A 15,712-nucleotide genomic window follows, 5' to 3' on the forward strand; every position below is an offset into this window, starting at 1 on the left:
TTTTATTTGTTCTTTTTGTAAACCGTAAATTAAATACCTAAAAATCTATGTTTGTAAATTAGTTATTCCTTAATGTAATAATAGTTAAATTGAATTCAATTTTACGCAGTTTTTTAAGTGAAATTTGTTTAGCTTTCACTTTCAAGGAGCTGTTTTCCACTTTGGAACAGTTTATAATAACGGGAATGTATTTAGTTGACAATATAAATATTGCTCAATAATTAAATTAGACTTAAAATCAATAGCTTTCATTTAATTTCATTTGCTTAAGCTTAATTGTTCCTTCGGGACTTGTTCCGTAAAACGGCGACATGCAAGCGAAAGTGTCAACTGGAACACGGAAATGCCGCCTGCTTCATTTAGCTGGCTTTACTTAACCCCCATCAGCAGGACCACAGCATGCTTCACTCCACGCCATTCCACTCGACTCCCGCTATAGGGAGAACCGTTAATCAAGTTATTTATGGGCTGGAGGGACATGTTTGCGCTTTTATGGGCATTATCAGTGGGCAACATGCGTGCCCTGACCACGCCCACTTTCACTTCCTGCCTGCCTCTTCTTCTTCTCCTCTTTCTGTTGTAGTTCAACGCACTCTGTGTTTGACTTTGATTTAGTTTTCGGGGGGGCTGGACGACAACTCAGTTTAGTACATAGAGTTTTACTTCAAATGGCTGTAGGATTGAATGGGGGAAGGGGAATGTCGCATAACTTGAAAAGGGGCACGGAAAACGCAACGCTTGGCGGCTCAAAGGAGTTGCAGTTGCTTCTGCCGCAGTCGGAGTTCCTTGATGCGGCGAATTTGTTGCGCAATCGCAAGGATAAAGATGGCAGTCGCTCCAACTCACAGCAAAGTAGGAAGAGCAATCTAACGATGCTAGTCACAGAGCCGCAACTTGACGAGGATGCGAACGCGAATGCGAATGCGAATGCGGATGCGGATAAGAATGAGAATGTCAATAGAGTTGAGCATGAGGTGAGCACAAAATTTGTCGAGCTTGTTGGTTGCCTTGTTGTTTGTTATCCTCGTTGGCAATTTCGCGCAACGTGTTCGAGCATAATTTTAAAGCATAAATTAAATGAAACTAAATGAAACGTTGAACACGTGAGGATTGCGTTGAGTAGTTACAAAGTTGCCTTCCTTCACATCACATCACAGCGTCGACATCATCGCAACACGTTAAGTCAATTAACTTAATTGTTGCTCATTTGCAATATTTTCGCATTGTATTTTCGGGGGGCTGCGTTGCGGCTGTCTTTATGGGGTGTCTATCATAATTATATGCTGAAATATGCTGCAACTTAAGCTTCATTCTCTCTCTTCTCTCTCTTGCAGGTATGTACAGTCATTTATTCAACTTCCCCACGCTTCGGCCAATTAACGTAAGTCCACAAAATACCACACACAAAAAAAGAGAAAGCAAAAACAAAACCAAAACCAAAACCAAACAAAGTAAAGCTCGCTGTGTAATTTGTGCAGCAGGTGAAGACTTTGCCCTTAAACACAGCAAACAGCACAAAAGAAGTTAAACAATCAGGATAAAGCAGCCTTCGAGCATATTTCACACCAAAAATAATTACCAAAACAACATAAAGAATTTAAAAAGCATTGCGAATGCGCACGGGGGGAAAGGGGGCAGAAGGGAAAAGCGAAAAAGTCGCCGGAAATTCACAACAGCGTGTGCTACACATGAATAATCAAATTTTTCGGAGGCAGCCGACTGTTTTGCCCTCGAGGCAGCAAATTGTGCTGAAAAAGAACTTTTGGTTCTGGCAGGGCAGAGACAAAAGGCACATTACGTATACGCAGCGTGTGTCAGGCAGTAGCAGCAGGAAAACAACGAAACCTTCTTACGAATCGTGCTGATAAAGTTTCTGACTCGTTCAATTGGCTGTGAAAATGACAGAGAGTGTGAGAAATATGTAGATAGAAAATGAAAGAAAAACTACGAAAGAGAGAAACTGAGTCGAAGACGTGGCAACTTCTTAACCACACGCCTCTTCATCTTCTTCTCTTTGCTGCTACTTGGAAAAATTACTAGTTGATAAGTTGTCACTGCAATTAGCTGCAATTTTCAATTAAGTTCAGCCGCAGTTAGTCAGCTTGCAATATACCCTGCATAAATTAAATATTTAAGAGTTGCTTGGCGTTAAATTGACTGACACTAAGTGACTTTTATTGCTGCTAATTGTTGCTTATTGTCCTAATTATTTTCTCTTAGAACAATTAGCGATGAAGTGAATTAAATAGGATTACGGGAATATATATTTTTTGTGTTTTTACGAGCTTATATTTGTGTGTTCTATTCGAACTCTTGCTAGTATTTTGCTCTGCAATAAAATATATTTCATATTATTTGCTAAAGACATTCTTTTTGTACAAAATAGTTATGATTTCGTACGACAATTTATATCTCTTATATACACATTATTAGATCGTACTAAGCATAAAGTTTTGTGATAGCATTTCAACGAAAAATCGAAAACATTACTTTTCTCAAAGATCATTCTCTCATAATATAAACATTATGATATCTTGCTAGTTTTAAGATTTAGCTTGCATTAGCTTTTATTTAAAAGAATCTCATAATTTCCTTGAAATAAAACGAGAGGGAATATGCAAATTTCTTTAAATAGGATCAAAGTAATTTAATTTTAATCCCTTTTGAAGAAATTTTTCTCTATTTACTTCCTAAGAAGTATTTGTTTGTCTATCACACTCTCAAATTTCATCCATCACACTCTCATTTTAGAGGGAGAGAGAGAGAGAGAATATACAAATTTCTTTAAATTGGTTCAAAGTAATTAAAGTATACCTCGTTAGAAGAGATCTTCCTTTATTTACTACAACTTCCTACGGAGTATTTGTTTGTCTATCACACTCACAAATTTCACCCTTTTATGTTATAGAGAGGGAGAGAGAATATAAAAATTTCTTTAAATAGGTTCAAAGTAATTAAATTTTACCTCGTTATAAGAAAACTTCCTCTATTCACTACAACTTCCTACGGAGTATTTGTTTGTCTATCACACTCATAAATTTCACCCATCTATGTTAGAGAGAGATAAAGAGAGAGAGAGAGAGAATATAAAAAATTTCTTTAAATTGGTTCAAAGTAAGTAAAGTTTAGCTTATTATAAGAAATCTTCCTCTATTTACTACAATTTCCTACAGAGTATTTGTTTGTCTATCACACTCACAAATTTCACTCATCTATGTTTTTTTTCGCATTTGCTCATTATGACTAAAGGTTCGCAAATTAGTGCAGTAAAATAAAATGAAAATAAAAACGTAGCGAACTACGAAGTCGGAAATGATAAATAAAGTAAGGCAAATGTAACTTTTGTGTGTGCGTCGACGCATTTCCCGCAGCGAAACGTGTGAGCGAGAGAGGAGTAGGGTGTGAAAGAGAAGGCAACACTGCCTCAAAGCAATTTACTAGCGAACTAATGGCATAGTTTTGGGCGTACTATAGAGTACCGAAAAAAATATGTTACATTAAAAAGTTTTTCGATTATTTTGTAGCTATTTTTTTGCCTTTTTTATTTTTTGCAAAGTTTCTTTCACTGAATTTACTTTACACTTTCTTTTGCTTTTCTTTGCGTTGCTTTGCACACTTGATGAATGCTGTGCTAATGAGAAATGCGGGCGCGGGGGGGGCGAAGCTTATCAAAGCCATTGCGTACGTTATTTCTTAAAAAATTTCTGCGACTGACGGGCGTAACAACTATGTTCAAAGTTGCTCACTTTTGTAAGAGTTAAACGAGTCTTAACATTGCCTGCACACTTGTGAGTCAACCCCAAAAGGGTTCTCCAAATTAAATTTATATAAAAATTGACACATACTTGCGTGAGTTTATTTCATATTCTGCTCACACAATCTGTTAGGGGGAAAAGGTTTTCTAATGTCATTTTTGGGTTACATTTTTGAAATATTAAAAAGCCATAGCTGTTGTCACTGTTAGTAAATATTGCCATAGAATATATCGTTTACAAGTTCTAATATGAATTTATAATCTTTATGATTTATTACTTTTTCTGGGTTTCCCCAAAAATCTCCCAAATATTGTTTGGTATTGTGATTAAAGAAAACTCATACTCAAAATCTTAATCTTAAAATCAATATTTCAAAACATGTTTACTAGAATCTAATTAAGGGTGTTCATTCAGTTGTCTCCATGGCTATAATAATTACAAAAGTATCTACAACAATTCTCACAGTATAAGCAACGAAACTTCAATTAATTTACTTGGTTTATTGAAATAATTTCCAAAGTGTGCTACATAATTTACTACGTTGTTATGGATGTCATACAATTTTGATTCTTTTTTTCATTTTAACAATTTCTTCACTTCACAAATTAAAGAATTATAAATTTATTTTCTTTTGACTGTTTTTTAATAATTCTGTATTTACTTCACTCTTGTTTTATATTCCAAAACTTTATTTAAGCGTTTGATTTTATTGCCAGTTGTCTTGGGCAAAGTCCTTGAAATGGTTTTAGCATTTGTGAGCCGTTTTATTTGGCACATAGATCGAAATTGAGTTGTGTAGTTGGAAAGTTTGCGCAGATTATATTATAACCTGCTTTTGAAAATCAAGCATTTTCCCATTCCAAACTTAGCTAGAGCTAAGCTTCGTTCAAGTTCAATCGGCTTGTCAAAGTTTTGCCACTCACGCCTACAGCAAAGTTGCACACACACACACTTGCCACTCGAAGGTCTTTTGTCTGTTGTAGTGCGAGTAGTGTACTATATATCGAGAGGTTTTTATGCCTCCCCTCCTGCTCTACTTGCTCCCCTTTTGTTCCTTCCCTGCGCAGTCGTTGCACCTTGGCGTTTCAATCGAATGAACATCAATATTGATTTTGCTTAGTCAGTTTTTGCCTGAAAGTCTTTTGTTTAACTACGGCCAAGTTGTTGCTCACTCTATCCCTGTTCCCTCGCCTGTTTCCTTCACTCTTTTCTTGCTTTTTCACCCCTCCCTTCGCTGCTGTTGCCGTTGCCTGTCTTGTTCCTGGTACCTCGGGTGCTGCCTTTAAATCAACACTTTGCTACAAGTCGACTAGCTGGCTCCTTCTTCTCCTTCTCTTCTTCGCCTTCTCCTTCCTTAGCTTTTCTGCCATATTACTTTTGCGGCTTTTCCGCTATCCTTGCGTCACCCCCTCCGCCCCTTGCTTTCCCATGCAGCTGCTAAATGGAAAACTTGTGGGCTGCTCATGGGGCACTTAACGGCTTTCATTGGTTTGGATGAATGGCTATGGCTGTGGCACGTGAGAGTTGCTGCTGCTGCTGCTGCTGCATGTGAAAGAGGATTTTTATGGAGTTGCAAACTTGTGCTCGATGATGTAAGTGGCTAAAAAGTACATGCAACCTGCCCTACAACTTTCCTCCTCCCCCTTCTCAGTCTTGTCTTAGTTTTTGCTTGCATCGTTGAGTGCATCGTTAACGTCTTTTGCTGGCTCATCAGCTTGACTTCAAAATTTAATTTCCAGTCAAGGTTTTCGTCTGTTTTTTTTTTAGTTTTTCGTTTTCCACTCACTTCAAATTCAGTGACCTGTATTTTTTGCTCCACTCGCCAACAACGAGACTTCTTATCTGAAACGAGTCATTCAATTAGACATCGATTGCATTCATTCATTCAGCTATTTGTGCTTGTGCTCTAATTATTGATACACACGTTGAAGAGTTCGCCAAGTTCGCAAATTTAATTGCTTCTCGAATCACGGTTGAATCTTTTTACAACTTATTAATCAAGTATCCGCAATTGCAGTGAAATTAATTATGTTCACGACGGCAAAATGATAAAAAAGCCACCTGCTGAAATAATGTAATAAATTTTCATCGCGTTGCCACTTCATAAAAACATCGAGATTTTACGCAACTAATTATGCGGCTTTCGATAACAAATGTCAGTAAATTTAATACCAATTTTTTCCCATTGCAACATGAGCAATTATATTTCCATTTTTTTGTGCCCTGTAAATGGGTTGTAAATGAGTTTTGACTACGAGTCTAGTTTAGGTTCATTCTTAAAAAGTATTATAAAGAAGTTTGCTACTTTTATTATTTTCTTTCTTACTACAATATTATTATTATATTTTTGTTACCGATTTAAAATATATATTAAATGTATGTTTACAGTCATTTTATTTAGCAAAGCAAAAATGGGAAACTGGAACACATTTCTTAAAAAATTAATATCAAAACATCAGTAATAAATACATTTCTATATAAAATTTCTTCTACAAAGTATCTGCAAGTCGAGCACGCTCTCTCCCTCTTATCATTCCAGTTTATAGGATCAACACGTTTTGTTCATTAAAAATGAATGCTGTGCACATAAACAATTAAAATTAAATAATTTCTGAGTGCGGTTGTTGTGTTTAATTTGATGAATGTGCAAAAAATTAACACGCGTAAAATTATGATTACAGTGAGAAGGAATTAAAAAACGAGAATAATTACATTCCTAGCCAGAGCTGCTTTATTAACATAAATACAATCAAAAAAAGTGCATAAAAAATGTGAAGGGATAAATTTATTTGCCTTGTTTTTGCTACCTTCAAATTGCGTAGAGAAGGGATTCGAATTAATTAAATATAATTCATAATTGAAATGAATAAATGAGTTTGGTTTAAGTCGGATTTTGTTGGCTGAATAAATAATTTGCTGGCTTTCTGCTGTATGTAATATGCAATATTATTTACCGAGTTCAAGGATTAGCTTATCATTCGTGACTTTGCAACATTAAACACAGTTTTTTATTGCTTGTTTAAGCAAACAACTTTTTCTACTCTTGAATTTATTAGGTAGCTTGTTTATAATTTAATGATTATGTTTCACGCCATTTAATCCAGTCTTATTTGTGCTAAGCTTGTTTGTCTATAAATATCTAAGCTCGTTTTATATGCTTTCTATTGGTTCTGTTTGTGCAGCACTTATTAGAATTGTACTAAAACGAATTTAATTTAATTTATTTCATAAATTTCAATGATAATTTAATTGCTACATTATGTTCTCCATTTTGTTCTAATATTTGCACATTTCTAATTTTTGATAATTATGTTTTTCAATTCACTCCACTTTATTTCCCCCCCTTTGTTGACAATGGCGTGAAAATTTGGATTTTGTTGCATTGATTTGCTTGGCATTTTATAAATATTTCATTTTATATATTTAGCATTTTGTAATTGGCCTTTCGTTTGGTTTCGCACACACATTGTGTTGCAGGTAGTGGGCAAATAAAGGCAAATTGTTTTCATTGACGCTGTTGTAATGTAATTAAAAGTACACAACAATTGCAAATGCAAAATGAGTGTGTTTGTCCATTCCTTTCGTTCTTTCGGCTGTCCTTTGTGTGTTGCAATATGCGTTTCTGTTGATTTTACTAATTGAAAAATTAAATTAATTGCAACATCGAGGCATGAGAGTGCAACAACAATCGAGTTAGCAGCGCGTTCAAAATTTGTTGCTCAAACACAACATAAATATTTGCCAACATTTTTGTTCGGGGTGTGAGAAAACATGCAAACAAAATTAGATTTTTATGGATTTTAATTAGATTAGTTGAGCATATTTAATAGTTGCAATAAAAGAATTGTTCAAAGTGAGAGTTAATGAAATCTCTATGCAATCCAATTTGATTTTCTTTTTATCGTTTTTTCTCTCCTTAATAATCACATTCAAGATTCGCCTCCTCTTTGTCGTTTATCAGCATATTTTAAAGTGGGCGCCTAGAAGCAGGCAACAATATTTTCCGCTTAGGTGTTGACGCGCTGAAAGATTTATTCAGCGTCTGTTCGCTGCTTGAAGAGAACGGGGGTTAAGTGAGGTTAAGTTGAATGCTGCAACATCTTGTGCCGGGCAATTTATAATGCTCAACCAACAACAGGTGGCGCCTAAGTGCATCCCAGCATCCCAGACAACGCCATTTGCATTTTATCATCTGTTTAGTCGTCAGACTGCTAAAGAATGCATTGCTTTTTGCTCTGTCCTTAAAGCATAGTTTATGTTCACTCTCAAGCAGGAGTTTGCTATTTTTATGCTTTCTTATTATTATTCTATTTTTGCGGCACTTTGACGGCAATTTTTGCGCATTATTTTCATTCAGCAATAAGTTTTCAATAACGCAAAATAAGCATAATATAGCAAACTTCACGTTCTGCAAACTACAGTTTATATCCCCTTTTGCCTTTCACTCACTTCCGCTTCTTCATGCGCTACCTTAGCAACTTTGCCGTCAAGTTTATTTGTTTGTTTTTTTTTTTGCGCTTTTTGCATTTGCAAAAATAGAAAAAAATATGTGTGTAGTTCCCCATTTCGCTGACTTTTGAAGTTCCTTTACGTGCCCCAACGGCATTTCAACTTATTGTTTTTGTGACTTCTTTTTTCGCTTTCTATTTATACTCTTTGACGATGTCATTAAAATGCAGCATAAAAACTTTGTCTCTTAACTAAAAACGCGGTCAGTTTTTTCTAGCTGCAACTTTCTCATTACAAAATTAAGAATTTAATTGTGAAATGTTTGTATATTTTACTCTGTTGTTTACATGCTTCGGACATGACTTTAAAAGAGCTTTATTTATTCACTTAAAATCCAGTCAAACCTCAAAATGTTATAAATTAAATTCTACTTTGAATGAAATACATTATTCCACTCGGCATTCATCATAGCACCATTTAACATTTCATATCAGAAGTAAGTGAAGCCAAACACTGAATTCCTTGACTTTCATTTCCCAGCCATAAATTGTGAACGTAATGTAATTCAATAATACAAACGAACGATTCGTAATTACTGCCCCTATACACAACACAACAGTGAGAGAGAAGCGAAGTCGAACACACAAAAGAAATGAAAATTGCATTCAAAGAAAATGTCCAACAATTTCCTCCACGCCCCAAAAAAAAAAACGTAGCTGAGATAAAAATAAAGGAAAAATGTGAAGTAAACTGAAAATCTCAACTTAATTTAAAACCGGCATTCATCATCAACTTTCCTGTCACGAATTTATATGTTAAAATGCGACAAACCACAAAGAAAAATGGCAATTCTGTGGGAGAGAGAGAGAGAGCGAGATGGCTGAATAAAATAAAACATAATTCATTTGCAAGAGGGAAAAAAGAAGAGCAGAGAGTGGAGCACGTTTGGATGGCACTTGGTGCTACTGCTGAGGTTTCCGACTTAACGAGTGCATTCAACAGGATACAGTGGGCGTGGCACTCCAAGAGCCAGAGGCAGAGGCGTTCTTACTACCAAGGGCGACCATTAAGTGTGCATAAATTTCCATTTTACACGCATAAAGGACAAACACATGCATATAAATTCCGTTCAGCTGGGCTATGATAACTCCACTCGCATACGCATGAAAGCAAGGACATGCAGGAAGCATCCTCACACACACACACACACACACACAGATACATATATTGGACTGCAGTCAATTATATGTAAATTATCAGTCGCTGTAACTGCAATTGCAATGAACTGCATTCTGCCAATTCGATTTCCCTTCGCTTTCCCCAATTTCACTGGCCAATATGCTCGCCTCACTTTTATTATTAAATAATTTCAACAAAATTAAATATTCAATATTCGCACTCTCTTTCTTGCCTCATCCGCTTTACCCGTTGTCTGTGTGTTCAATTTCACGCCCTCTTTGCAAAATCAAATAAACTTTTTAAACACTCCCCCAGAGGATATGTGAATGTGTTTTTTGTTAAGCTGCTAATGAAGGGTATGATCGACGACAAGACGTATTTCAGTAATTCTACAAATATAATTTTATTTAATTTTTCTTCTTTCACCACTTGTTCAGTTATATCTGGTTTGTTATAATTTGCAACTTCTTAAAGTCAAGCTACCCAAAAAGTTTTAGCTAGACTTTTCTCAATTCGCGACGCTCACAAAAATGTTAACGCTTTTCCAGATTTTCGTTGCTGTCGCTTTGCTTGCGCCAGTTTATTATACAATCTTCTGTTTGCCGCACGCGGCGTATACGTAATTTATGTAGACAGCTTCGGTAGCTGCTGCTGCTGTTGCTTCTGCTTCTGCTTCTCGAGCTGATTTCACTTCCGTTTCAGCCAACAATTATTTGCCCCGTTTGCCGTTTATTTTGTTTTGTTTTTCACGTTAGCTGTGGGAAAAAGTTATCGGGAACTTTGTCAATATTTTTTTGCAGCTTGCACTTTTCTATTCTATTTTTCTCTTCCTATTCTAATATCATTTTTTTTCTCCCCTATTGTCTATAAAGTTTTGCTTTGGCTCTGCCGCTGTTGCTGTTGCTGCTTTGCACTTGAACATAGTCTTAATTAATTAAATTTACTGTTTAGCTAGACGCTGTTTTTCACACTGCTTTGTAGGTGGTTCTTCCTCTCTGTGTGCTGGGAGTTTTTCCTTTCGAATGCATTGAATTAAACGATTGTAATTTGGCGTAAATTACATATGTCTATTGTCTGTCTACGCTCTATGTGGATCCATGGAATAGAATACTGCAATTACTGACAACTTTATGACGGTTTGTCGTTTACATTTATTCAGTTGTTTGCTTCCAAGTTTATCTGATTAGCTATGCAAGTATCTATATAACTTCGCAATGAATTCATAGGGCTATAACACACTGAATTATTTATTTATTTTCGTAATTTGTATATTATACTTTATGTTACAAGTGAAAAATAATAATTTGTTTTAGTAGTATTAGTATATTTATGATATATGTTCTTATAGATGTTTTTTGTCTAATTTAGATAATAGCACAGTTGAGTTGTAAGTCTCGAACTAAATAAAATTTCTATTTCTTAATTTGTCTAATTCATTTAGTAGGTTTCTGCTTATTCTATAAGTTCATAGATTTATTTTGACTACTTCATTTATTTTGAATAAGAAAATAGGTATTTTATATAATAGAATAAATTTTTTTTTTGTACTTTTTCAAGAATCTATGTTAAAATATAAAATAAAAAACTTTGCTGATAAAGTCCGATACAACAAAGTAAAGGATATTTAAAACTTGATACGGTCACGCCAATTATGATTTATATAATATAGGCGCATTCACAAAAGTCCTAAAATATTCAATGCAAATTTACGTAAATTGCATAACATGTAACTTCATTGAAGCATTTCAAATTGTGACATCAAACGAAAGAAACGAATTTTACTTGACTTGTCTAACTTTGTGGCATGAATATACTAACTAAATTTACCAAGTTCGCACAAAAGTTTAGAGACTCGGCTCACGAAGCACTTGCATAATCTTATCAAAGTTATAAGCCCTCAGTTTTGCAGCTCTCATGTGACATTTTACTGACTTGCCGTCCCACTTAAAATGTTTTTGTTTCTATATATTTTCCACTTTTTTGTTGTTGTTGTATGTATATGCATTTCATATAGTTGTGTGTAACCCCAATGCACATCACACGGTTGCAATTTACATGTTTGTTTCCCACATGTGTCGTCTGAATTGTCACTCGAGTGTCACGCATTTAGGTTTAGGTTTTCTCTGTGTGTGTTGAGGGGGTTGTTGTGTGTGTGTGTGGGGCATGCCAACTGTGCTCGACTCCAACAGCGTTGAGCTCCTGCTGTGCTGTGCTGTGTTCTGTGTGGTGTGGCACATACATTGAAAATAAATTTGAATGCCACATCTATTAGTGACGCTTGCCTGGCTCCGAGGGAGCGCAGCGACTCCTTCGATGGTGCCTCGCTCATGCTGCACATCTAATGAAGCTTGCCACAGACAATGCAGCAGTGGCTGTAGCAAGCACGCAACTTGCAACTCGAAGCGGGCCACAATTGTCGACTGCTTTGCATTTTTTATTTTTGCCTCACTTTTCAGGCTCTGCTTCGTTTTGCATTTTATGTGTGTGTGTGTGTGTGTTATCAACGTATTCGTTGGCAACAGATTGCCACAAAAATTGACAACGGCCAAAAGAATTATTTGGGTGTGGTCGTGGTCGTTTTGGTCGTCGTCGATGTGGTCGTCGACGTGGTCTGCGACTTGATTTGCATTGCCAGCACTTTGTCCTGTTCGCTTAAAGTGCAGTGACACGAGCTGAAAACAAATCAGAGCAGCCATCCACCGACTACCTCATGATTAGAATAAATAAAATGTAATTTAAACAGATTGCACTCTGTATTTATTTTCTGAGAAGTTGTCAGCTTAAAGATTTAAACTTTCAAGGTTGGTTTTACTTTTTCCAACCATTTTGGTAATATTTATATATATATATTTTATATATTATGTCTCGATTCTAAAAGTCTTCTACTCTTCATAACTTATTATTTTTTGTGTACCATTCAACCTTTACAAACTCCTTCAAAAAAAAAAAACTTAATCAAAATGTACAATTGTATAATAAAAACTAACCTTCATTTATGATAAACATTTGAGTCGATCGCCACTCAGCTTTTTTCTCTTTTTTCTGTAAAATTAAATTTAGTATTTCATAGAGATATAAATTAAATATAGATATAGATTAAATATAATATAAAAATATTCTATGTATGTATTTTGGTAAAATTGTTGTATATTGTATTAATCAATTTGTTATACTACTACTTCTATCTTCAATTTTACAATATACAAATTTGCAAAAATTCTTACTATATTTCGTTGAAAATTGCAATCATCTTTTTAAAGATTTTATCTACTTTAAGAAACTTTTTTCTACATAAGTGTAAAATTTAAATTTGAATTCAAATATTCAGCTAGTATATTGAGGGAATTAACATAATTTTCAAATCTGTTTATGTTTCTACATTATTTCAACAGGGTTTTAAATAAATTTAATATCTGTTGAAGGTTTCACAATCATTCAAACACTTTTGCAGCTAATTTGAAATTATTGTATTGACATCAATTAATGATTGTCTCCACTTTTCAAGCTAATAATGGTAGCGTTTCGTTTAAGGATCAGTTGCAACTGGTGTTATTGGAGCTTTTGCTGGCGCGTAATGTTATTTACAGCCTTGATGCAACGCGGCGTATGCGCAATATAATATTATGCATGCAGTTATCTAGTTAAGCTCTGCCAATGCATATTTTATACTATTTTAGAGGGCAACGTGCAGCTTACACAGCGCGAGGCATGCAACGCGTGTTGTTGACTATAAAGGGTGTCATCTTTCTATCTCTTTCACTATCTCTTTCTTCCTCTCTCTCTCTGCCGTTATTGCTGTCTGTGCGTGTGTGTGGAGAGACTAGACTGGCATCGTCTGCTGCTAGAGTTGCAGCCATTTTTATCTCGTTGCGGCTCTCGAGTGTCAAAGTGAGTTCAACTCCTCCTCCTCCTCCTCCTTCTGTTCCGCCTGCTCCCTCGATAGCGCTGGAGGCGCTGCAAACTATTGTAATGGCCCGACTGGCTGCCTGCCTGCCTGCTGTCCGGACAACTTTACGATTTCTTTTCTTCTTTCTATATAAAGTGTTGTATAGAAATTTGTTTTACCTAACACCCAATCCCCCGCACCCCTCCCTCATCGCCAGACACACATGACAGCGAGCAAGGACAACGGGTGAAGACAACGGCGGCGACGACGGCGGCGCTGCATATAGCAAATATTTGAGGCATTCAAGATTTATTCGTTTCCATTACATTGGCAGCGTGGGGAAAGCGGGAAAAGCTCGTCTGTTGTATCTAGTGATTGCAACTTGCAGTGTCTCCCGCTCTCCATCCCTCTCCATTCACTTAGTTAGACGCATTGTGGAAGCTCACTCCACAGAACACTTCCTCGTCGCCATATGTAAATGCAATCCATTATTGTTTCTCGCTTTGTAGACTTAGCGTTGAACTCACTCTGTTTGCCATTCGATAGATAGTTTGTTCAGCTTTAAAACTGCAATACAAAATTGGAGTCGCAAGAAAACGAATGTAATTATGACATTGTGAATACAAGTGCTTGTAATTGAAGGTCTACCACAATGAGAATTGCACAGTGCAACAAGAAAATCGAGTGAGAGTTAAGAGAAGCTTGCAAAAGTGTTGCATAATGGGTTGGGTATCTATTCAGCTGGAATTGGCCAATGTAAGGCATAATAAATGATCTAATACGCATATACTTAATGTCAATGCTATAAGAGTTGCATAAAAAGCCAGCGATTAGACTTGAGAAGCGCAGAGAGAGGCTCAATAAATTAGATGAGAAGTTTGGAATTGGAAGCTCAGAAAATTATTGTGATAAATGTGTATAGTCGATTTTAAGAGTTAGATGTGTTCATATATTCTGGTAGCATTTGAAAAACAAACTAATCTCAAATTAAACCTAATGTCAATATTCTGAGAATTGCTTTGAGAGGCAGTCGTTGAAGTTGAGAAGTGCAGAGAGAGTTTCTGGAAATTATCATGAAATATGTATAGTGTAGTATTCCAGAGTTCACTCATTTAAATTCTTAAAAGTGTTGCTAAATTCATGTTGCTCTAACCCCAAACTAGCGAAAGCAACCAACAACAAAAAAAGTGTCGTAAAATAGAGAGAAATTTAAAAATGTATTATGCAATGCATAAAATGCAAGCTAGAAAAGAACAAAAAAAATATAAAAACAAGAAAAATGAGCTGCAAAGAATGGCAACACTTAAAACTGAAAGAGCTGCCCAAAAAAAAAGGTAAAATAAAATAAAGAAAACAGGCAAAGAGGTTGTTGGTAATTGCCTGGCAGGCAGGACGAAAGGCAGTCAGAAGAAGGCTTGCAGTTAAAAAGGATTCTTGTTTTGGGGGCAACAAAGAGAGGCAGTCAGTCAGTCATGCACTCGTATATATATAAAATACTATACATATAGTAAATATTCCGTATAGTAGAATGTGTGGCACGCATTAAATTGTTAGGCAAACCTCGTTGAGGCATGAAAAACTGGCAAACTGTTTGCAGCCAAATTGGATTGGCAAATCAAAGCATTTGAATTTGTTTGGCATTTCGTTGTGAATTTGAATTTGAATTCGAATTTCGATTGGGCTTTTAACTCTCTCTATCTCTCTCTTCTCAGATTCATTTCACAGTGCCTACTAAACATTGTTTGTACATAGTACGACAATCTGAATGCTTAAGCTTTTGGTCTCGCTTTTGTGTCCAGGCTTTGGAGACTTGGCTCAAATGCAACTTGAGCTGCATTTAATGATGCAGAAAATGTTGAAATTACCACAATGCCCAGCACACACACACACACACACACACATTCACAGAGAAAACATGTGTTTGAGCTCTTTGGTCTGGAGAACGCATTAGTACTTGTTTAAGCCGGCTTAAAAGCCATAAACCATGTTGAAATTTGAGTTAGCAGCAAGCTGCAGGAGAAGCACATTTAATGGCAAATGGTTAACTTCTATTTGAGTTTGAGTTTGAGCAGGTAAAACAAAGCAATTAAATGGAATATTTGCTCATAAGAGTTTAGCAATTTAATTATATATTAGTGCAGCAAACATCCCAAGTTAAACAAATCAATTATGGATGAGATAGAGCAGCAAATAAATAGATTTGAGTTAAGCATTTGTATAGGATAAATATGGAAGTTGTTAATAGAAACTAAATGTGGCTTAGCAAATAATGTTCGAAAACATGGCAAAAGGATTTAAATATCAAACTCTAAAATGTGTTTAACCCATAACAAGTTTTGTCTAAATTTCTTACTCTTCTTGAATATTAAAATGTATAAACTTAGGGCTCATTTCTGGTTTCTTTTTGAAATATTAGAAAATTGTACAAAAATGTGTATTTTCT

General features: G+C 35.6%; 1 protein-coding gene across 6 annotated transcripts in view; it reads left to right on the forward strand.

The window, feature by feature from the left end:
- Nucleotides 1-15,712, forward strand: part of LOC133841803 (calcium-transporting ATPase type 2C member 1) — a 67,533-nt gene that overhangs the window by 24,623 nt on the left and 27,198 nt on the right. The window contains exon 1 of one of the 6 annotated variants that reach the window (XM_062274550.1): nt 660-974. The exons of the other annotated variants lie outside the window; for them this stretch is intronic. Coding sequence (XP_062130534.1) covers nt 669-974 — 306 coding nt within the window. The 5' untranslated portion in view covers nt 660-668. Of the gene's footprint in view, nt 1-659; nt 975-15,712 lie in introns of those variants that run through there. 6 annotated transcript variants of the gene reach the window in all.

Source organism: Drosophila sulfurigaster, chromosome 3 (genome assembly GCF_023558435.1).
Source record: "Drosophila sulfurigaster albostrigata strain 15112-1811.04 chromosome 3, ASM2355843v2, whole genome shotgun sequence".
NCBI lineage: Eukaryota > Metazoa > Arthropoda > Insecta > Diptera > Drosophilidae > Drosophila > Drosophila sulfurigaster.